General features: G+C 46.8%; 1 protein-coding gene and 1 long non-coding RNA gene across 5 annotated transcripts in view; one reads left to right on the top strand and one right to left on the bottom strand.

Moving 5' to 3' along the window:
- Window positions 1–23,992, top strand: part of LOC127492357 (uncharacterized) — a 103,820-nt gene that overhangs the window by 54,433 nt on the left and 25,395 nt on the right. The gene's annotated exons all lie outside the window — the stretch shown is intronic.
- KBTBD12 (kelch repeat and BTB domain containing 12) overlaps window positions 1–23,992 on the bottom strand; it is a 63,799-nt gene that overhangs the window by 33,630 nt on the left and 6,177 nt on the right. For 2 of the 4 annotated variants that reach the window (XM_070051012.1, XM_008260323.4), the window contains exons 2-5: window positions 21,743–21,877; window positions 19,825–21,005; window positions 15,348–15,618; window positions 13,228–13,378 (exon numbers count right to left, since the gene is read on the bottom strand). In XM_070051012.1, the coding sequence (XP_069907113.1) occupies window positions 13,228–13,378; window positions 15,348–15,618; window positions 19,825–20,897 (1,495 nt within the window). In that variant the 5' untranslated portion in view covers window positions 20,898–21,005; window positions 21,743–21,877. The remainder of the gene's footprint in view (window positions 1–13,227; window positions 13,379–15,347; window positions 15,619–19,824; window positions 21,006–21,742; window positions 21,878–23,992) is intronic. The other 2 variants (XM_008260321.3, XM_002713083.5) reach the window with 1 other exon arrangement.

The raw sequence follows: 23,992 nt of genomic DNA, 5'->3' as shown, positions 1-23,992 counted from the left end.
AGAAAACAAAACACAGATAATAAAAATGTACCCTCTATTGAAGCTGTACTTCAGCTATTGCCCTGGAAAACCATTTGTAAGAGCATGGAGTCAGAGGGCACAATTACCTAATTTGATTCCCTTTTTTTCTGGCTTACCACCTGGCTGACACACAGACGGTGTTGTATTTAAATACAGGTATAGGGGCCAACACTGTGGCGTAGCGGGTAAAGCTACCACCTGTAGCACTGGCATCCCATATAGGCGCCAGTTCAAGTCCCGGCTGCTCCTCTTCTGATCCAGCTCTCTGCTATGGCCTGGCAAAGCAGTAGAAGATGGCCCAAGTCCTCAGGCCCCTCCACCCACTTGGCAGTCTCAGGGGAAGCTCCTGGCTCCTGGCTTTAGATCAATGCAGCTCCAGCCATTGCGGCCATGTGGGGTGTGAATCAGCAGATGAAAGACCTCTCTCTCTCTCTCTCTTTCTCTCTCTCTCTCTCTCTCTCTCTGCCTCTGATTCTCTGTAACTCTGCCTTTCAAATAAATAAATCTTATAAAAAATTAAGTGTAGGTATAGCAAAGAGCAGAGATCTCACTTGGATTAGTCTCTAGAAGGTGAGAATTTCTAGAACTTTGAGTTTTGATCCGTCTGTTTCTCAGCTTGGCTGTTGTGACTTGGGCTGCCGGGGTTGGAATTATTGCCCATCTGGCCACTCGCAAGTGCTGTTTAGGGCAGAGGGCAGCGGGTAGACCCCAGACAGTCACAGTCTCCATGTGAAAACGTCCACATAGGCAAAGCCGTTCAATGTCTTGCGAATGTGTGCCGGTAGAATGGAGGGGTCTGGTTCTTGAAAAGCACTGTGACTTTGCTGTTGGAATTCTCCGGTGGCTCGCCACCGTTTAGGGACAGGGTTTGAGTTCCAGCGTGTGTTCTGTGAAGCTGTCCTCTCCAGGTTAATCTGCCATTGGTGCATCATGTAGCTGGTTCCTGAACCACAGACGGGTAACAGACACCCCTTGCTGTGGGACGTCTCTGGCCAAGGCGCTCCCTCTCTCTGCTCGTCGGCTGAGCAAGTCCCTGATCTTTCAAGGGCGAGCTCAGGGTCAGCCTTCTGAATCCTGAGGTTTGCCGAAGTCTCTAAGCATAGCAGTCGGTGCACTGGGTTCCGTCCGTCTGGTGCATCTTCCGCACCAGGTTTCTCCAGTTGGTGTGAACCTCTGGCATCTCCAGTAGTTAGTTTTTTGTGGACTGTCCACCCAGTGAACAGATAATGGTTGCAAGTGAGTCGGGGGGAACTGATCGCTAGCAGGGTTCTTGCAAAAATATTTGCAGAGTCCTGACTGTGTGCCAGACAGGCATTAAGCTAGAATGTTTCAATTTCAGGAGAGGTTAGCTTATTCTGCAGCTAGAAACTGGCTTCCTTCCTGTCTTGACCCTTTCACTGTCTTTGCTTGTTTTGTGCAACTGAATCCCAATTTGGGCTCAAACCATTTCATGAGATGATCCCAGGAGCGTGAATCTAGCACAAGTGGCTGATCGTGCCTTCTCGCCAGGGGGAGGAAGTCACTTGGTGATGAGCCTTGGGGCTAATCCAGACAGGGAGGCCCTAGCTCCACAGGGCCAGCGTGCTTGGAGAGGCCCTGGTGTGGAAGGAGCATTTATGGGTGAGATGTTGACCTTGGCTGGGATGTGTGAGTTTGTGGCTTATTCCACACTTCCAGTTATGGGAAAACATTCCAGAATTTATATTCATCCGTGGTGGTGAACCATTTCCCTCAGTCAGCCCCTATGGAGAGAGTCTAGTTTATGATCTTTGGCAAGAGATAAGGCTGTGCCGGAATTCTGAAGGCCAGAGTACCAGAGAGCACGGGGCCAGCATTCACCAACGTACAACTCCACAGTTACTGCCCTGCCTCAGTGCAGTCAGGGTACAGACAGAACCAGGTGTTTCCCCAAGGGCCTAACCCCTTAGGATGGCTACTGACATGGGCGCAGTAGAACGGCAGCCTAGGCATGAGCCGTACGGTGGGTCAGAGCCCTACCCTCAGATGCCTGGTCCTGATTTCTGTGTGCACTTCACAGCCGTGCCTGGATAAAGTACTGGTCCCTCTGAGAGTCCATTCTCTTCCTTCGTTCCCTTAATAAAATTGTGAAGCAAATGTACAGGAAGAAATGTGTGTGTGAAACTAAGGATGTCTGTGGCGTGGAGAGTAACCATTTTCCTGCCTCTTGGTGTTGCAGCCAGCCAGTGATCATCATGCAACTAGAAAAAAATGCCTAAATGGGCAGAGTGTGTTTTAAGAGGCACGGGAGGTGCATGGAAACAGGACAAGGAGAGCTAGATGGCAGCCAGGGGAGAGCCCGTCCTAGATGGTCTTCTGCCCTCAGGCACTGGTTAATTCTGGTCTAGCTGGCACACAGGGAGGACTCCAGGGAGGGGAAGAAAAAGCAGGGGAGCCTGTGGTGGTTGCATGGGTTTCGGGTGACAGACTGGAAGCAGAAGGAGCCGCACACAGGCACCTGCAGCGCGTGGCTGGTTTTCTCCTGTACGTGCGGATGACTGGGGCAGCCTGCGATTCTGGGCCAGACACTTCGGGCGGTCATGAGAAATCCCTCACACGGACGTGCTAAGTAGGAGAGCAAGTCTGGCCAAGGGGAGGGAGCCCTTGCCATTAGCATGGGAGCAAGTGGTCTCCTGGGAGATGCCTGCCAGGGAGGCTGAGAGCTGAGGAACGAGCAGCCAAGTGCTGCCGGTGATTCAGGATGGAGGAGGCGGCGCGCTGCTGGGCTTGCTGTCCCAAGGCCGGGAGGGCCGTGCCTGAGGAACGTGGGCAAGCCACAGGTGGACGGGGGCCGCCCGAGGCTGGAACAAGGCCCTGGCGCAGCTTCATCCCTGATTACCCGGCAGGGCCCAGTCCCTCGCACCCTGTGCCTCTGTGGCGAAGGGTAGCATCAGGAGCCTGTGGTCTGTCCCATAGCTCAGCGTGCAGCGAAAAGTTACCGGGCACGCAAGCAGTGGGGAAATATGGCCGATACAAGAGGAAACTTGCTAGAAGTAGACTCATGAGATATGCACACAGTGGAAGTAGCAGACGAATAACATAACTGATTAATAAGAGGAAAATATGGAGAAAAGGGTAAGTTCACTCAGGCACTGGAATCTGTGAAAGAGTATGAGGTAGATATTCTAGAACTGAAAACTAGGAAAATAAGAGCTCACTGGATGGGTTAACAGCAAACTGGACACATTAGGAGATGGACAGTGATTCTGAAGATGGTACAAAGGAAAACAAGGAAATAGGAAAGAGAATTCAGATAAGATCTGCGATAGATGGTGCATAGATCTAAAGGTCTAGCATAGCGCTAATTGGAGTCTCACAAGGCAAGAAGAGAGAGAATAAAAGAGAAGCAATGTTTAAAAAGGCAGGAGCAGAGGACTTCCCCAACACAGATGAGAGCTTCAGTCTATAAATTATAGATGCTCTGTGAACCCGGCGCAGAATGAAAACAAAGGAACCACACTTAGGTGAAACTGCTGAAAACAGAGGCAGAGAGAAAAACTTTAGAGGGAGAATGGCCGCATTTCCTTCAAGGGAGCCACATTAGCTTTTTAAATACAAACCATGAAAGCCAGGTGAAGGAGAATGACACACTAGAATTGTTGAAAGAAAAATATACTGCCAGCCTATAATTCTGTTTACCAGCAAGATGGGCTTCAAAAAACGAAGACAAAACACGTATGCAGAGACTCCAACGCCAGGAGAATCAGTCTCCAGCAGTCCCGGGCTGGCAGGAATATGGAAGGGACAGTGTCAGGGTAAGGGTGAGTTCTCCCTGCTGGGAGGAGTACCGGAAAGGGTGATTTCATGAAGAAGTGTAAAAAGTTGTTTGTTGTACTTATTAGTATATAGGACCTCCAGGCAGAGCGGTGGGGGCTTCCAAGAGAGGAAAACCCCAGGGACTCTGGTGGCGGCCGGCTTTAAGTACAAAAAACTTCACAATCAGGTTGGCATTCAGTTACCAGGTGGGGACAAAAACCAGCAAAAGACCTCATTTACAATTCTCCATCCTGTCTGGCCAGCTAAGCAACTTGTTTCCACAATAAGCGGTGAGCTCGGTGAGCTCGGCGGGAGCGCCCTTGCTGTTCTCAAGGTGAACTGGGAGATTCTGAAGGAAGGAGGGCAGCCTGTTTGTTCTTGATGAAGATAAAGCTGTGGGGAAGGAAGCAAATATTTTCCACCCCAAATTCCGTAGGGATCCCCTGACTTTCCATTAACCATCCGACTCCTCACATTTCCTCAAGGGTTGTTTAAACCACAATGTGAGTGTATGTTAAAAAAAAGATGAGGTGCCAAAGGTTCTTGGACAATGGAATTAAAAGATCAGTTTACTTTGGTGTGCAGAATCTTGAAATCCTTGCATCATTTTTTTTCATAATGTGTGCTTTCCGTGAGCTTGTTGAAGAGCACTGTGGTTGATTACAACCCCAAAAGTGCAGTGGGTTGAAGGGATGGAGTCAGATTCTTGTCTGTTCTGAGACATGGTAGAAGGCAGACTGAGGAGTTAGGGATGCACACTGAAGTAGCCAGGGCAACTAACGGAAATAACATGCACATAAAATTTCAAAAGTGGAATAAAAATAATGCAAATGGAGGGAGGAAACGAGGAATAAAGAAACACAGAACAAAAGCATAGCAAGGTAGCAGGCATATGAATATGTATGTGAAATGGACATGGTCCAAACCCGCCAGTCAGGGCTAGATTGTTTGTAAAAAGTGACACTTGAAGTGCACCGTATGTTTTCTGTTTTGGATTCAGGTCTCCCTCAGTGTAGACTACTACCCATGAACAGTAGGAGGTGGAGTTGGGCTCTCATTTTCCCTCGAACATGTACCCACGAGTCCCAGCACCATATACTGGAAGGTTCACCTTTCCCCTGGCTGATCTTCAGTGCCACGTCTGTGATGTCAAGTGTCCATGTATGTGTGGGTTTTCTCTGGGGTTTCCACTCCAGTTAAACATTCGTCTATCTTTATGGAAGTGCTATGATGCTATAAGTGTGACTGACCACTTTAATATATATATATATATATATGTATATATATATATATATATGTCTGTTTGATAAACCAGACTATCCTACCGTGTTCTTCTTCAAGCATTATCTTACCTATTATTGTCTCTTTACACATTTTACACATAAACATAGAATGAGCCTGTCAAGGTAAAAGAAAATATTCAGAGTTTGAGACTGTCCTGTATTCTGGGGAAGAATGAACATATTTACAACACTAGGCTTTTCTACTCTTTAATGGCCTCAATAATGTTTCATAATTTTTTCCAAAGTGTTGTGCAACTTTTGTTAGGCTGATATACCTGAACCCTTAACATTTGTATGTTTTTGTATATGGTGTCTTTTCCTAACTGATTTTAATTTGCATCTCACTAATGGCGAAAGATGTTGAATATTTTATCAAGTGTTTATTTTCCCATCTTTATATCCTTACTAGGTAAAGGATCTTTTCGTGTCTTTTGCTTATTTTTTGTTGCTGAGTTTGGAGAACTCTTTGTACATTCTGGAAAAAGCTCTTTGTCAGATTTGATTTGCAGATGTTTTTTTCCAAGTCTGTAGTTGCTGTTCATTTTCTCAGCCATGTTTGACACAGCACAAGTTACCAGTTGTGAGGAAGTACTGTTTATCACTGTTAGTTCTTATACATGGATTGTTTGGTCTCATGTCCAAGAACTCTTTGCCTAGCTTAAGGTCACAGGACTTCCTTGTGTTATCCTCTGCAAATTTTAAATTCATATATTTTGTATTTACCTCTGTGTTCCATTTTGAGTTAATTTTTGCATAAGGTATGAGGTTTAAGCTGAGGGTCTCTCTCTGTCTCATATATATATAGCTGACTAGTTGATTTGTCTCAGTTGTATCTGTGGGATTTTAGTTTACAGATTTTACAGTTTACAGATGTGACTGAGGGATGGCATGGAGAAGATGGCCTTTGAGAAAATAATTTACCACTTAGAGTCCCTGAGACAGGGGTGCCCAGCAGGGTCACCCAGGGAAGAACCACTGTGAGATCCAGCAACCCCTCTTCTGCAGGGGTCCCCAGAGGAAAGGAAGCCACTTCCCCAAAGGGACACCTGCGCCCCCCAGTCCTTGCTGCACTGCTCACGGCAGCCACCATGTGGAAATGACCGAAGTGAGTGCCAGAGGAGGACCGGATGCAGACATGGAGTGTTAGTCAGCCTCCAGAGAGCAGATCCTGCCACTTGGGACAACATGGATGAGCCAGAGGACACTGGGTTCGTTAATGAATGACTCAGATACAGAAAGAAAAATACTGTATGATCTCACTACGGGTGGGGCCTGAGAGAGTCAAGTCCATAGAAGCAGAGAGCCAACTGCGGCTGTCAGAGGCAGGGAGAAGGGGAAGACTGTGGTCACGGGTACAAAGCTGCAGTTCTGCAGCATGAATTTGAGACCAGACATACGGTGCGATGTACACAGTGAGTACTGCCCATGTAGTTAACAGAGGGGACGTTCACTAAGATCTCAGATGCTCACCGCGCACACACACAGAGTGACCAAAGGAGGAGATACAGTGATTAGTTTGAATATAATCATTCATTATGTACTCAAATTTGTTATATCAAAACATGTATACCTTCAATACATATAATTTTTATTAAAAGAGGAAATAAGAATGACCTTCTATATTCTTTGACCACACTAAGTTGATGAGTTTTCAGAATTTCAAAAATTGATCTTTTGAGATTTTCTATGTAGATAATCATGTCACCTGAAACAGGGACAGTTTTTTCTCTTCCCTTCCAGTGGCACAGACCGCACGCTTCCTGTTGCAGTGTGGCACAGTTAGCAGCACGAGTGACATCCTTGCCCTGCTCATGAACTCGGGAAAAGCATTCCATTTTGCCATTTTACTGCAAAGTTTTCTTAGGTGACCCCTGTCAGGTGGAGAAAGTGAAGAAGTTCTTTTACTTTCCTGGTTTCCTGAGAATGCTATAGCACGAATGGAGGTTATTTTTTCTTCTCAAGTGATTTTTTTGGCATCAGCTGACGGGATCATGTGGCTTTGCTTTTCTAGACTGTTAACTTAGATTCTGACTGGTTTCTAAATATTGACCTAAACTTGCATTCCCTGGATGAAGCATATTTGTCATGGTTCCTCTTTTAATATATTGCTTTATTGAACTTGCTAATATGCTTCTGAGGATTTTGTGTCTGTTCGTGAGGGATGTTGGTCTGTGTACAGCTTTTCTGTAAAATCTTTTGCCAGCTTTGGTATGTGCTGATGCTGTTCAGTTGAGGACTGTTCCTCCCTCCTCTGTGTTCTGAAGGAAGTTGCAGAACTGGTGTTACTCATATTTATTTGTAAATGCTTGGTTCAGTTCACCAGTGAAACCAGCTGGGCCTGGAAATTTGTCTCTTGGAATGTTTTCAATTAAGAATATAATGTATTTAATAGGAAGGCACTTCAAAAAGTTTGTGGAAAAATGGAATTAAAATATATGTTTATTTTGGGGCAGAAGTCTTTGAAATTCATGCACAATGTCTCATAACATGCCATTTTCATGAACTTTTTGAAGACTTCTTATGTGGATGGATTTCAATTTGTGTTGTATCAAAATAAATTTACCTTCTAATCCTATGTTTCATGAACTTTTTGAACTACCCTCATAGATTTTTTTTTTTTTTTTGACAGGCAGAGTGGACAGTGAGAGAGAGAGACAGAGAGAAAGGTCTTCCTTTTGCCGTTGATTCACCCTCCAATGGCTGCCGCGGCCGGCGCGCTGTGGCCGGTGCACTGCGCTGATCCGATGGCAGGAGCCAGGTACTTATCCTGGTCTCCCATGGGGTGCAGGGCCCAAGCACCTGGGCCATCCTCCACTGCACTCCCTGGCCACAGCAGAGAGCTGGCCTGGAAGAGGGGCAACCGGGACAGAATCCGATGTCCCGACCGGGACTAGAACCCGGTGTGCCGGTGCCGCAAGGCGGAGGATTAGCCTAGTGAGCTGCAGCGCCAGCCTACCCTCATAGTTTTGAGTTATCTGTTTAACCTTGGGTGGTTTTAAGTAGTTTATGGTTTTCAAGAAATTGGAGCATTTCATCCAAGTCATCAGAGGTGTGTGTCGAGGGGGGTTGTGGAATGCCCGTTAGCCTTTCACGTCCGCGGGGCTGTTGTGCGAGCCGCTTTCACATTCCTGATATTGATCATTTGTCCCTTGTTTTCTCTTTTAATTGGTTAGTCTTGCTAGAGGTTTATTAACTGGATTGATAGTTTCCTTTCTTTTTAAAGATTTTTTTAAAATTTATTTGAAAGGTAGAGTTATGGACAGTGAGAGGGAGAGACAGAGAGAAAGGTCTTTCTTCTGTTGGTTCACTCCCCAAATGCCCGCAACAGCCAGAGCTGCATCATTCCGGAGCCAGGAGCTTCCGGTGGATCTCCCACGCAGGTGCAGGGGCCCAAGCACTTGGGCCATCCTCTGCTGCTTTCCCAGGCCACAGCAGAGAGCTGGACCAAAGAGGAGCAGCCGGGACTAGAACTGGTGCCCATGTGGGATGCAGTGCCACAGGCAGAGGATTAGCCTCCTGTAACTTGGCGCAGGCCCCCGGCTTGATATCTTCAAAGAAACAGCATGGTTTCACTGATTTTCTCTCTTTTCAGCTTCTGGTTCTGTTGTTTTCTGCTGTTATCTTTATTATTTACTTCTTTCTGTTTGATTTCAGTTTCTATTGGTCTTATTTTTCTAGTTCCTTAAGCTAGATGCTTGGACTGTAGATCTGAGGATGTGATTTTCTAATACAAGCACGTAATGCTGTAAATTCCCTTCTGAGCACTGCGTAAGCTGCACTCTGCATTGCTGTGTTACACTTGTATCTCCATTCAGCCCAGCACATTTTCTAACTTCTCGTGAGATCCCTCTTTGACCCATGAATTCTTAAATGTGCTGCACAGTTCTCAAGACTTTTCTCTCTGTTCCTGCTTTCCAGTGTAATCCCACTGCTGGAGCAGATGACTTGTATGATTCCACTTCCTGAAACTTGAAGGCTTGTTTTATAACTAGGGATCCAGTCTGTTCTGGGGAGTGTTCCATGTGCTCTGCTGGGGAGGGACAGATGGTACGTTTCAGCGGGACCGAGTTGATTGCTAGTGTTGTGAGTTCTAGATCTTGCTGGTTTGCTGTCTACTGATCCTACATATCACGGAGAGGAATGCTGAAATCTTCAACTGTGACTGCAGGTTGACCGTTTCTTCTAGTTCTGTCAGTTCTTGGTGTTTTTGAGGCTCTGCTAGCTGAATGCACATTTGGTGTTGCTATGTCTTCTTTGTGAGTCAGCCACTTGATCATTGTGTAAAATCCTCTGTGCTGGTGATTTTCTCTCTGCCAAAGTGTACTTTGATGGTGGCATAGCAGCCTCACCTTTCTATCAGTTAGACTTCGGCTGGTGTATGTTTTCTGTTCTTGCACTTTTAACCTACAATGTTCTAACTGAGGTAGGTTTTTATAGAAAATATTGTTAGGTTATTACATTTGTAATGCAGTCTGGCAGTTTCTGTCTTCTAAGTCGTCATTATGTTATAAACATAACATGATTATGTTCATGGCCAGACTTAGGTCTGCCACTGTGTTATTTGTTTTTTGTTTGTTCTCTCTGCTGTTCTGTTTTACCTGCTCAGCTCTCTTTTGGATTATTATTTTTTTAAAAGATTTATTTATTTTATTCGAAAGGCAGAGTTACAGAGAAGCTGAAGCAGAGAGACAGAGAGAGGTCTTCTATCTGCTGGTTCACTCCCCAGATGGCCATAACAGCCACATCTGCAACCATCTGAAGCAAAGAGCTTCCTCTGGGTCTCCCATGCAGGGAGGGCCCAAGGATGTGGGCCATCTTCCACTGCTTTCCCAGGCCATAGCAGAGAGCTAGATTGGAAGTGGAGCAGCTGGGACTCAAACCGGTGCCCATATGGGATGCTGGCACTGCAGGCAGTGGCTTTACCTGCTACGCCACAACACCAGCTTCTTTTGGATTATGTGACTATTTTGAAAATTTTAAAGTCTTACATCTTAGTGTATTTATTGTAATTTTAACTATATCTCTTTGATTAGCCTTTCTTTGGGGATTACAAAATGTGACTCTAACACTGAAGTTTACTGAGAATCAGGATTTTACCACCATAACTGGAATGTTGGAACCTCCCAGCCGTCAGGTCCCCTTTTAAGCTGTATAAAATATGTCCCATAGATTACATCTGCATGCATTGGAAACCATGTAAAATGTAATAATTTACCATTTCAGTCATCAAAAAAACTCAAAAGCAGAATAATATTCTGCTTTATTTACCCAGATATCGATAATTCCTGTTGACCTTATTTCACTCCTGACTTGTGAGCTCCCCTTTGTCCTCCCCTTTCTGTCTGGGGCGTTATTTCACTACTCTTTTGCAGCAGGCCTACTTTGCTTGCATTCTCTCGGTTTTCCTTTGTCTCTGAATACACTGTTTTCACCTCCATCCCTGAAGGATATTTTCATGGGATATGGAACTTTGGGTTGACAATTCTTTTTCCTTAGCATTTTAGAAAATAAAAACGTTTACACTTCCTTCTGGCTCTCATGCTTTCTTAATTTTTTTATTTTAAAAAATGTATTTATTTTAGAGCAAGAGAGCTCCCTGATCTGCTGGTTCACTTCCCAGATTCTGGGCTGAACTCAGTCCAGGTCTCCCCACAAGGGCGGCGGGAAGCTAGTTACTGGAGCCATCCTGCTGTCTCCCAGCGTCTGCATTAGCAGGAAGGTGGGAGTCAGGAGCAGGGCACTGCACCCAGGTCCTGTGAGATGAGACGCAGGTGTCTAACCATTGGGCTAACCACTAGCCCCTTCCCATGGTCTCTGCTGAGGAGTTTCTAGTCATCCAAACTGTTGTTCCCTGGGGAAGGCAAATGTTTTTGTCTGGCTACTTTTAGGATTCCTTTTTTTGCCTTTATTTTTCGGCTATTTGTGATGTGTCTGGGCATGGATTTGGTAGATTTATTCTATTTGTGGCTTGCTCAGCATCTTGAAAATGGAAGCTTATGGCTTTGTACTTGGAAGGGTTCAAGTCATTATCCCTGCAAGCCTCTTTCTCACCCCGCGTCCTTGCTCCTTGAATTCTGGGATTGCAGTCACCTGAGCAGGAGAGCTTCTGGAATTGTTGCACAGCTTCCTGGGGTTTTATTCCGTCCCTTTCAGTACTTTTCTGTCAGCCAGACTGCGTCGTTTCTGTCGGTCTCCCTTCACATCCGCTGCCTGTCTCCTGTGCCGCCTCCAGCCAGCTTGAGTGGATCTGAAACATCTTTTATTTTGGTGATGGTATTTTCAGTTCTGAATTCTCCATTTTTTTTCTTCTATTTCTTTGTTGGGACTTTCAACTTTAGCATTTATTTGAAGCATGTTCACAATAGATTTTAAAAATATTTTTAGGATAGTTGCTTTAAAGCCTTTGAAAAAGAACTGTAGCACATTTTCATGGTCAATTTTTTTTTTTTTTTTCCTTGTGAGTTAAGAGTTTTTAGACCCTTATTGTATGATGAGTGATTTGGGATCGTACCCTAGACATTCTGATTATTACGAGACTCCGGGTCTTACTAAATCCCGGACAGTCGCTCCCTTCCTTCCCCTCCCCCTCCTACTGCTTCCTTTCCCATGATTCTTTCTCTATTTCACCCACTGAAGTCTTAGAGGTCCTTTAAGATTTACCTGTTCTCATTCGTTCCGTGGATGTATGTTTATGCCACGAAGTGCAACCTAATAGACTCCAGGGTGCCTTCCCTGAACGATTTACCAAACAAGATGTTATCATTTCTATTGCAGATCTAGCTTAGCTTTGGTGCCGTATTAGGGGACATCTCCTTCTGGTTCACTTGGTGACATCACTTTCAGGCCACCTCCCACTGTAATACAAGAGGTGGCCCTCGACCCCCTTGAGTTATATGCTTCTCCTAGGCAACCTATCAGAACTTAGGGCTTATCTCTTCTGGGCCTATGACAGGGCAAACAGTTATAATGAAGTAAGAGAAAAAAACTTAATTATCATAAGTGACTTCCATAACTGAGGTAGTCATACATTATACTGCGTAATGTTCTTGTTCTTAAAATCCTGAGACAATGATTAATACTTAAGTACTTGAATTATTTTGCTTCATGCTGTGCAAACAGTCAAGGGATAATGGCCTCTCTTTAGTAAAAAAAAAAAAAAAAAAAATCATTTCTATTCAATCGCTCGCTTGGTTTGCTTTCATCCCTGACTTCCTGTTTTTCCTTTGCCAGCTCTTTGCTGCCCCCCCACCCCCACCCCCACCCCCGTTTTTGCCTGTCAGCCCTCAGTGCAGATGGGATGAAATGAGGAAGTGGCATAGTTATCATTTTACCAGTCAGCCTCCTGTCCCCCATTGCAGGGTTGGGGGAGGGGAACAGAGAGGGATCGGACCTAGAGGAGCAAAGGGCTTAATGAACAAAGAACCCGAGGAGTAAAGGCGGGAGGGGGGGGTGCAGGGGATGTTGTGGAGTTGTTTATGCCCAGTTTGCTGGAACCAAATCGAGGTCTTTCTTAAATCCCTGCTGATTAGTATAGCACCACATTTATTCAAGAGATAAGGAAGACATACATGGGGCAGGCAGGGGTTAAACCACCTGGGACCCCACACACCATACTGGAGCACCTGATTGAGTGCTCCACTTCCAATCCAGCTTCCTGCTAATGGGCCTGGGAAGGATGATGGCCCAAGTGCTTAGGTGGCTGCCATGCACGCGACAGACCTGGATCGAATTCCTGGCCCAGCCCTGGCTGTTGCAGGCATTTGGGTGGTGAACCAACAGATGAGGACCCGTGTGACCTGCAGGGTGCTCCCACCCCTGGTGCTGTTCCCTCCTACCAGCAAAGACAGTCACAGTCCGGAGCCCACGTGTTACTGACTGGCGGTGGCCAAGGGCTCTTGTTCCCACCCAGGTGTATCTGCGCGGTACTCCCTGTGTGCGGGTGGATCGCTACCATTGCTTCATCCCAAGGCACCTGAAAATGCCCTGGCAGTAACTGCTCTCAGTAGGAAGTCAGAGTTTCATTTAATCTTATTTGAGCTCTAGAAAAGAAGAAATGAAAGCCAGCGTTCGGCCAGCCGTGCGTATATCTGAGCTGGGATGGAAGAGGAGGGGAGACTGTAGGGGAAAACGCCAGCTGGTCTCGTCTTACCCAACACGTAGAGCTCGCCGTTGACCACAGCCGTGCTGAAGCGGTACTTGGAGTACCGCATGGGCGCCCGCTCTCGCCACCGGTCCTGGCTGGGGTCGTACTGCAGGAGTTTGTTGCTTAGTCGATCGGGTTCTTCATCAGGAAGATCCATCTGAATGAGACACGGCAGCCTCTTAGCTGTGTAAGCATCGGCACGGCCAGCAGGGCTCTCAACCCAGAGGCGGGGCTGCGGGACACAGCCAGTGTCGGGAGTTCTGCTCTGCGAGCGCCGGGTGAGCCGACAGCTCTGTAACCTGAGCGGTGAGACAGCTGCCTTTTTTTTTTTTTAATAATGCATTCGTAAAGTCTCAAAAAAATGAAACCCAGTTCTCTTGACCAGTATTCAAGTTATAATTTGATTTCACCACTCTTTACAGTTGGGGATTTTAGTATGAGAAACTAACTTGAATCACTTATAAGCAATTTTTCTTTTTCTTTTTTCTAATTCATATGGAATGAACTTGCAACAACATTTTAGTGTTTTAGTAATTATTTTTACACCATAATGATGACCTGTCTATCAATGGTCTAAATTCTGTTTTCAAGATATATGAATTAATATAATTTATTTGAAGTTATTTCATATACTTCTTAAGTATTTTTTGATTTAGAGACAGAACAAATTGAGTAACTTTATTCTTACACAAAAACAAGTGGTTTCTCCTACTCATAAACTTCAGGTTAAATAATGTTTTTTGCATAACGTGTGCCTGGAACTTTATTTGACTTCAAGCTAAGGATTAAGAGTTCATAGTTTCTCTTTTTTGGGGATGTGAATGTTCAAGTAAGGAACAGTTATGAGGGGCAGGCCTTGGCTTTGTGGTTGGTGCCATTCGCAGCGCCCTCATCCCGGGCTGGCGTGCGTGGGTGCCAGTCCTGGCGCTGCCTCTGATTCCGGCCTCCTGGTCATGCCCTCCCTGAGGGACAGCGGATGATGATTCAGACAGCGGGGTTCCTGCCAGCCACGTGGGAGACCAGGACTGAGTTCAAGATTCCTGCCTCCCGGCTGGCCCACCCCTGTTACTGTGCGCATTCAGGGTGTGGGTGACCCAGTGCACAGGACAGCTGAGCCGTTCAAGTAAATAAAACTAACTGGTTAATAAACTTGAAAAGTCAAAGATAAATAATTATGAACATTGCACACAGTTAATTTTAGTTTACTTTAAATGTGCCAGGTTATCACTCGGGTCTGCTCACAGCACTATGCTATCTTGTACTTACTGTGTTGTATCAGTACTCAGATCAGTAGCAAAAGCCCTTGTTAGGCTCTAAGTGTTCACATGCTATCAATTAACAAATATTTACCTTATGGTTTCAGTTTTCCATTCTTTTAATTTAAGCAATTCTTATTTTAGTAAAAAAAACCACAAAGCTTATAAATTGTCTTTGGAACTTACTCTTGCAAAACTAACTAAATAATGGTCTTGAAAAAATTTAATTGCAAAGAATTTGTCAGGTTTCTGTACTAGCTGTGATGAAATCCACACCTTTTTTGGATAGATATCACAAATAAAAAAATCTATTTGAACTCTGAGTTTTTAAAACACATAGGATATATTCTCCGTGGCAAAATTCTGAGTTTTTAAAAACAGATATGATACACTCTCAGCGGCAAAGCCGAGCTTATGAAATGAATGAGAAAGTATTAGTATTATCATGAAGCAAATCTGAAGAAAGGAGATAATATAGGCAAAAAAAGAGACTGATTGTAAATTCCCCGTGTGTTAGGTCAGGTTAGGTTAGGTTAGGTTAATGTGCACTGCGGAGCCTGGACGGCCGGCGCAGCGAGCAGCCGAAGGGCCGGCCGCGTGGGCTCTGCGGACGCCATGTTCGGGCTCCTCTCTGCCGACGCCCGCGCTTCGTGGGGTTGGTTTTCGGGTTTCCCACCCAGGGGAAGGATTTTGAATGTGTGCAAGGCTCGAGAGTGGCTTGTGCCTGGTCGCACGGCTGCGGAAGTGGAGCCGGCGTCCCGCCTCCCCCGCAGCCTGCTCCCCGCACACCTGCCCACACCCGACCCGCCTCAACCCCTTAGAGCCTCCCGCCACACGGACGCCCGCAGCCCCGTCCCGCAGCCGCTTCACCTGCGGGGTCCAGCCGCCGATCACGTACAGCTTCTCCTTCAGGGCCACCGCCGCGTGACACGCCAGCCCCAGGGGCAGGGGAGCCACCCTCCTCCAGGCGGCGCGGTCCGCCGAGTACTTATCAACGCAGTTGCTGATCAGATACTGGTTTTTAACTTTCATCTGCCCTCCTATGACATACAGGTCGTTACCGACGCTGCCCAGGGCGTAGAGCTCTCGATATTCGGCTGTGCACAGCTTTTCCCAAAACTGGTTTCCTCTGTCATGATACCTGTAAATGAGAGAGAGAGAGAGAGAGAAACTGACATTAGCATCGGCGTGAAAACCACCGACCCCAGAAATACTTAGGCTTTTGATGCAACACAGTGGTATAAGTTTGCCTTTTTCTCTCTCTCTCTCTGACTGAAGAACAAAATATAATGTATTTAAAAATGATTAACCACACCTCTCCGGAGAATGCTAGAAAAATTGTTGGGTAGGAAGTCAGATATGAGCTTATGTGTGTGTGACAAAGCCCTAAAGAGAAGATGTCTATGTCCAGCGTATGCATCTTAAAGTCATCCGGATAATGGTTCAGGGGCAGCCCAGTATTTGCATCCTGCCCTGCCCCCTTCTACCGGATAACCTGCCAGGTGGGGGTCCCTGCCCCTTCTGCCTGATAATCTTCCAGATGCAGCCCAGGATTTTCATTTCAAATACTCTGCTCCCATCCTGATTCTCCAGGGGGTCTTGCTCACCCTTCCTCTAACTCAGGGTGGCGCCAACCAGGCTTCGTTCTGTCTGATACCTTCAGGGGGAAAACTCAGGAGTTTTTTAGTATTTACATCCATAAAGTCTTTTGTTTCAGGAGGAGATGTATGAAGACAAAGACCCATCTCCTTAAAACATCCCCCCACCCCCCCACCCCCACCTCAACCAGACTGTGCGCTCAGCCCTCTGCCTCTCTGCTGAGCCGCCCGCCTGGCCTGCCCAGGTGTAATCTCTCCACTCAGCCATGTAACCCCGCTCTCCCCCCGTCCGAGCGACTGGGAGCTCTCTCTCAGGTCCTGTCTGGAGAGGTGCCCATCCGTTCTTACGGATGTCCCTTCCCTAATAAACTTTGCTACTTTACGTTCCACTGCTTTCTGTCTCACGCCTGAATTCTTTCTTGCACGAAGACAAGAACCCTGCCATTCACCGGTAACAAAATCACACATGGAAAAAGTAAACATTATCCAAGACTAGCATTTGTTTGCTAATTCTGCAAAAACCAAGAGCACATGGTAAAGGTTTTAAGCAAATCATCTACAGTTTTACCATGAAAGAAGAATGAATTAAAAAAAAATTTCCAATGCCTTATTCTGTGTGCAAGAGACGTATCATCACTTTAATAGTGCAGTAAAAAAATAGCTTTAGGGCCGGGGACCTGAAAGTCTCTCCAGTTCAGAATTTCTAACTGGATAATGTAGGAGATGCAGTTTTAAGATTGTTGTAATTCTTACTGGCTTAAAACTGGGTCAAGAACACTGTATGAAAACTCACTTGTAGATGCCTACTGGGCATTTAACGCCTATTGTAATTGAATAGATATGGTAATTTTGGTAATTTATTTCATGAATAGTTATATCGTCTAAGACGACCCTTGGGAGGTAGGGCCGCCAGGGTATCTGTTCTTGCAGTGTGCTCTGGAGCCCAGCACACTAACTGATGGTCTGTGTGTGGTGGTAGTGTTGGGGGTGGGGTAGTAGGACATGTCACAGTCCCCGCACCTGTGAGTAGAACATGACACAGTCCTTGCATCTGTGAGTAGAACATGACACAGTCCTTGCATCTGAGTAGGACATGACACAGTCCCTGCACCTGTGAATTGGTGGCTTTCGGTTGTCCAGACTCAATGATGAGTGTGAGACGAAGTGAAGTGCTCACTGGGACAGTGGGATAAAAGCCCTGAAGTTAAGATGTCCCAGAAATTATACCTGAACTCAAAACTAACAAAGCACAAACATCAGGAAAACAGGGCAAGTAAGACAAAAAAGTTACTCTGTTTGGAACCAAATGAAGACATTTTGATATAGGGATTTGTACGGAATGAATTAAGTGTAGACTACTTATCTTGTGCTAATTGTGTGACAGTTAATCATGTTACAGGAGTTTTTCCTCATGGTTCCAGGCCAAACCTCCGTTCTTCATGAGGTGAGATTTTACCCCAGGCTTGGCAGCGAAGTGGGAAGCGTGCTCTCCTCCTCGGGGCCACGCCTGGGTCGTCCCATCTGCATGCAGAATTCTATCCAGATTTATGATGGCTGCCTTCTATGTAATTCTAGACAGCAAACCAAGTCCTGGAATCACGGGTGATATTTTACCACTATTGTTTATTTACTTAATTATTCGAGAGGGAGGGAGGCGGAGAGAGGAAGAGAGAGAGAGATTCCACTGGGTCACTCCCCAGATGCCTGAGACAGCCGGGCTGGGCTGGGCTGGGGCTGTGGCTGAAGCTGGGAGCTGGGAATGCAGACCAAGTCTCCCATGTGGGTGGCAGGCACTGCCTTGAGCCATCACTGCTGCCTCCTGCAGTCCACATTATCAGGAAGCTGGAAACAAAAGCTAGAGCCAGGTACTCTGGTTGGGACACTGGTGTCTTAACTGGGAGGCTAAATGCCCACTCCCTTCACCAGTGTTTTTAATTGTATGGATTTTAGAAGAGAAGGGCTGATTGGTTGCCTTTTGTGGGGGCTCATGAAATAAAGCCAACTGAATGAATGTATATAAATAGAACTAAATAATGGGTTTTGGTTTTCTGAGCCGCAGTTTAAGAAAATAGGCTAAGACTGAAATACATTCTGTGAAGGCTGGGGAGTATAGGTTTGCTGGGTGACTTGCCAGGCTGATTTTGGTTTTAAATTTAGAACTGAAATTGGGGAGAGAAAATGCTCAGATAAAACTAAAAAACTTATTGTTAAGAAAAGTGGATTTGACATAACAAGGAGCCACAGTGACAGGAGCGTTCGGTGTTAACGGAGGTCGGCAGTTCAGGCAGTTCCTGCATCCTCAGGCGTCATGTGCCAGCGAGCGGCAGGTGAACAAAGCAGAGGGAGAGGTACAGCGTAGTGAAAAGACACGGCCCAGCGGACTTCTAGTCTCCTTCAGCTTTCAAGTCAAGAAGAAATGGGTCAGCATTCTACAAAAGTGTGTGGCAAATGGAATGAAAAGATAGTCTTGTGTTGGCGCAAAAAAATGTTGACATCCATGCAGAGGACACGTCTCCAAAAAGTATGTGAAAAATGTGCATCATCAAGAAACCATGCATGGACTTTACAATTTTTGCACCAAAACAAACATGTTTTACTTTTTATTTAAACATTTATTGGAGAGGCAGAGAGAGAGAGAGAGATAAGTAGACAGCCAACCAACAGAGATCTTCCATCTGCTGACTCACTCCTCCAAGGCCTCTAATGGTTAGGGTTGGGTTGGGCCGGGCCGAAGTCAGGAACTAGACCTCAATCCAGGTCTCCCAGGAGGATTCCAGGAACCCAGTTACTTGAGCTTTCTGCTGCCTTCCAGGGTCCACATTAGCAGGAAGCTAGAATCAGGCACCAGAGCTGAGACTTGAACCCAGGTAGTCCACGTGGGACATAGGCATCCTAACTGCGAGGCTGAACACCTGCTCCCTAAACTTAATCTTTTAGGAATGTGTTTCTCTACCACTTTTTTGAAGTGCATTCATGTAGGAATGCACCTCAGGATTATACATAATTCTCATACATTTCACAAAACTGGTAATGAAGTGACTGTGGTGTTGGGAGCTTTTAACTCTCCAGACATCAGGCAGAAATCTCATTTAAGCCCAAGGCAATGCTTGCAATAATTTCATCACTTGCCTTGCTGACAGTTTCATTAGTGGAGGAGATAGTGGGATGACTGCTTCCTTGGACCCTGGTTCTGACCATTGTGGAGCAGCTTGTTAGTGAAGACAGCCTGGCTGAGTGCCAGATGAATGGGAAGGGAAACATGGGACAAATGGTTGGACACAGGACACAAGCAAGGAGAGAAGGTCCTCAGAATGGTCAAAAAGTAGATGTTTAAGGGTCAAAGACTTTTGACATGGCTGGATTTCATTTTTGACAAGTGTTCTGATGGTTTAATCATGTGCTATCCTGATTAGAAAGCCAAAGAGCTACCCAAAGAATCTGAGGGCCTTGGCCAGGAGGCCCTGACATGGGAAGAAGGGCGCCTAACCAAGTGCAGGGATCCCACGAGAGGCACCGACCGGAGGATGCCACGGCATCCTCCTCCTGTACGGATGCCATGTCCTGGCTCTGCGGTCCACCCCTGACAGTCCTGCATGGACGCTACCCCTGTGGCTCAGGGCCAGCTGCAGCCACCGTGGGCCTGGGGTCATCCGGGGCTCCGCATTCTCCATACTCGCTACCAAGGGAGGTCGGACATATCTTCGAGGTATGGGTGTGAGAAAGGGACTCACTTGTTCCTGGATACATACCTGTAGATTTCAATGTTCTTGTTCCTTTGTCTAGAGAGTCTGGAGGCACTCGCTTCTCCAGCCACGACAATCGTGTTATTCTCTAGGACGACACCCGCGCACACGGTGCCTAAACCCTCCCCATACTTGGGAGAGGAGATGAAATAGGTCTTCCGAGACACCGGATCGTAACAGAAACTGGCGTCCCCATAGCTCCTGTGTCTTGATCTGATCCCTGAGGAGTTGTTGCCAATGCAAAGCAGAAGGCTGGTGGTCTCCATGCCGTAGCGGAGGTTTAGCGCGTGCTGCTGGGGCGTCTTGATGGCTTTGAATGCATTCTGAATGATGTCAATACAACCTGCATCACATAGGAGCATTGTATTCCTCTTAAGGGCCTGTCTTAAAAAAGAAGGGTTTACAAGTTCCAGTCTGACTTGCTTCAAAAGCTCAACGAGGTGCCCCGTGCGCAGTTCCCGGTTATGGTTGACCCATCTCAGAACCAAATCCAGAATGCTCTCCTCTCTGGATATGTTAAGGTCATCTGATTTAATGAGCGTCAGAAACTGGTGCACTTCGACGTCCAGTATTTCTTCGTGTAAGCTCACCTCGGCAAAGTGCTGATACAGGTATCTCTTTGACTGATCGGATAACTCCTCAGCTCCGATCTGCTTTGCAAAATAATAGATACCTACACAGTTGGAGGCATCCATGTGGTCCATCATGTACCTCTGACACACGCTGAAGACTTCCTCCATCTGCATGAAGTAGGCGGCCATGGCTACCGTCTGCACGTTGGCGTGGTTGATCTCCAGGGCCGCGCTGTACATGTAGTTCAGTATCACCGACACGCTTTCTGCCGTGATGTCATAGAGGACCACTTCCTGCTGAGTGCATTCAAGTAGTCCGCAGGTGAACATCGCCTTGAAATAAGGGCTGAAGGCAGCCAGGACCAGCCTGTGGCAAGGGAATTTCTCCTCTTCCGCTATGAGTACGACGTCAATCATTTCTGCTAATTCCTTCATGCTCTGGATTTTGGTCAGTAGGCTCAGGCTGTGCTGCTGTTTTTCTTTTCCCTCAGTCTTGCGCTCCATCATGCACTCTCTGAGCTTTCTCAGTCTGTCGTCTTTAAGTTCAGCCTGAGTCCGGAGGGGCTCTGAGCATGTCTGATCACCACAAAACAGCACAGATGCCAGGGAACATTCCTGAGGGAAAGAAAAGAAGCAGTGTTCTAGGAAAAATCCTCTATAATCTAAATATGCAGCGGTAGTTCTAACAAGTATTCATAACTACACGTTCCTTCCAAGCAAAGCAGTTGAAGGCAACCACCTTTGAGAATGAGGTGTTTGGTCATGTAAATAGTAAATTATTAACTGCCAACACGGTGTTTTCCTAATTAGTAGCACAGATTTTTGAAGGCTGGGAATTCATACCTCCCAGTGGGAAGGAAGAGAGAAAAGATGGGGGCGGTGCGCGGTTCCATTTTCAGTGGGGTGTGGCTGATGGCAGGCTGGGGGTGCAGGGCGCCCATCACCAATATTTCCCAGGAGACGTGCATTGCCCTAAAGGATTGTGCACACCCTCCGACAATGCACCCAAATATTAGGGTGGCCAGTCCACAGATGCATGATGGAGGCCATTCAGGGTGCGCCCTGGGGAGGTGGGAAGACTGAGGGCAAGAAAAGCAAACCGAGCAGCACGCCAAGGTCATCTCCCCTGAGCTTTGGGATCACAACCAGATGTCTGCTGACCTGAGACTTGACGACAGTTGCCCTACAACTACGTCCTCGGCTCAGGAGACGCACAGGGCCGGCGTCTCGCTCTTTCCCCCTTGCTCAGCTTTCCTTGGCTCCCTTCATCACAGTGGTACAGGCCCAGTCCCTTCTTGCCCTAAGACGCCCTGGTCTAATTTGGTCTCTCGAGGTGGCTGTGGCGTCCTCACCTTCCTAGGGGTTGGAGGCAGGGGCTTTCAAGGAAGTTAATCAGCTGCTTTGATTGAAAGCAGGACTTCCCCCGATGTGCGGGGAGGCCCTCAAGTCTCTGCCGCTTTTCTTGCTCTTGCGTGGTTCTAAGGTGCCTGCAAGCAGAAGGGACACGGATGGAGCAGGTGTTTAGCCCAGTGGCTGAGATGCTCGACTCCCAGGTGCAGCTTCTGGGTTTGAGTCCCAGCTCTGGCTTCCGAGTGCAGCTTCCTGTTATGCAGTTGGCTCATGGCTGGGCTCCTGCCACCCGCTCCTGTGGGAAACCTGCATTGAGTTGCTGGCTCCCAGCTGCAGCCCCCTGGTCATTGTGGGCCTTTGAGGGGTAAACCAGCAGGTGGGATCTCTTGTTCTCTCTCTCTCATCCTCTTCTCAAATAAGTAAACGATAAATTGATGGAAGAAATGTTAGTACTGGGAGTTGAAAAAGGAGAGCTTAGGAAAGGCTCTGTGGCACAGCAGGTGAAGCTGCCTCTGGGACATACACTGTGTACATATACTTGGCCCACGTACTAGATTGAGTGCCAGTTCCAGTTCTGGATGCTCTGCTTCCAATCCAGGTTCCTCATCGTGCACCTTGAGGGCTGTGGATGATGGCCCAGTAATTGGGGTCCTTGCCACCCATGGGGGAGAACCAGATTGCGGTTGGGGCTCCTGGCTTCAGCGTGGCCCAGTCCCAGCTATTGTAGTCATTTGAGGAGTGACCCAGCAGGTGGAAGACTCTCTCTCTCTCTCTCTCTCTCTCTCCCCCTCTCTCCCCACCTCCCCCAACTCTGCCTTTCAAGTAGACAAGTATAAATAAACGTTAAAAAAGGAGTTATAATAAGTCCAATAACATGAGCACAAAATTTGTCAGCTATAAAAGTTAGGAATTTTCTGAATTTCTGTAACCCAGTAAAGAATTAGAAATCTCATGAGAAATAGCACTTTTCTGAGTGTTGAATTAAAAGTTCATTTCAAGCAGCAAATGTTATGCATGATAGGAATATTTAATTATATAATGGCATTGTAAGACACAAAAAGCACTGTGCTGAAATTTGCAGAATGATATAATAACTAGTCAGTGCTGGAAGTCATATGCTTGAAACAGGAGCCCGGCCCTCTTTCTGATTTCCTTGCATTAATGGCTCAGTCTTATTTCAGTAATAGCTTAAGACTTTGTTGGTGAGGGCTTATGGTTAAAAATGAACATTTGCATTTATGTATTTCACATTTGTCCAAAGGCGATCCAGTCTTGGGTAATTAAGAGATGGTTTTGTTTCTGAAATCTGCTGTAACACACTAGGAGCAGCCCCAGTCAGGTGACAGACGGAGGCTTCATTATACGCAGACACACCAGTCAGCATCACACGTGACAGCTGCTACTCAGAGACAAAAAGCCTGATGCCTTCTTGTAATGAAATATTCGAAGATCTCGCCCGTTCCGTTTGTCTGTTTAGACAAGAACCCCAGAGGACACCAGCCCTCACAGTGCTCGATGACCACGCATGGCCTCCAGATGGCCCGGCATGCTGCTGCTGATTGAAGCTCATCAGCTCCCAAAGTTCTGGTGCTGGGTGCCTGGGGGCAGCTAAGATGTGGGGACCCAGGTGTTCAGCCCATAGCCCTGGGGTTTCGTGTCTGTGAAGGAAGAGCCATGACATCTTGTTGGGCTATCTGGTGTCGAGGTCATTTTTAATAAAAACACAGGTAACATTTATTCAGGGACAATGAAAGAACAAGTGAACCATGTGGTTGTTTTCTTCATAAGCACACGATGGGTAGCATCTTACAAACAGCTCTCCAGGGGACAGCGGCAGGGTTCCCTCGGTGTCCACCTGTCTTCCCTTGGTGCACCTGGGGTGGGACCGACTCCCTCGTTGCTCCCCTGGATTCCAGGGACAGGCAGGAGAGCGGAGATCAACCAATGTGAGTGTAGCTCAGGGCTGTGCACCTGTTGTCCAGATGGGAGGTCTGAATGGCTGCAGCCCTGTTTTGAAAGCAAGGGCAGGAAGGAGGGGAGCCGGGGCAATGGAGTTTGAAGGACGCCTTCTATCTGTATCGCTCAGCTTTGGGAGACGAACTGTTTGCTTTGCTCTTTAAACTAGCGTGAACTGGAGTTGGGGGTGGTAATGAAGAACGCTCACTCAGGGCAGGTGTTGAGCCTGGAGGTCACGACGCCTGCATTTGCCTGGCTGTAGCTCCCACGCCAGCTTCCTGCTCAGGCAGACCTGG

The sequence above is a fragment of the Oryctolagus cuniculus genome, chromosome 10 (genome assembly GCF_964237555.1).
Source record: "Oryctolagus cuniculus chromosome 10, mOryCun1.1, whole genome shotgun sequence".
Classification (NCBI taxonomy): Eukaryota; Metazoa; Chordata; class Mammalia; order Lagomorpha; family Leporidae; genus Oryctolagus; species Oryctolagus cuniculus.
This window is presented reverse-complemented; position numbering and strand designations above follow the sequence as displayed.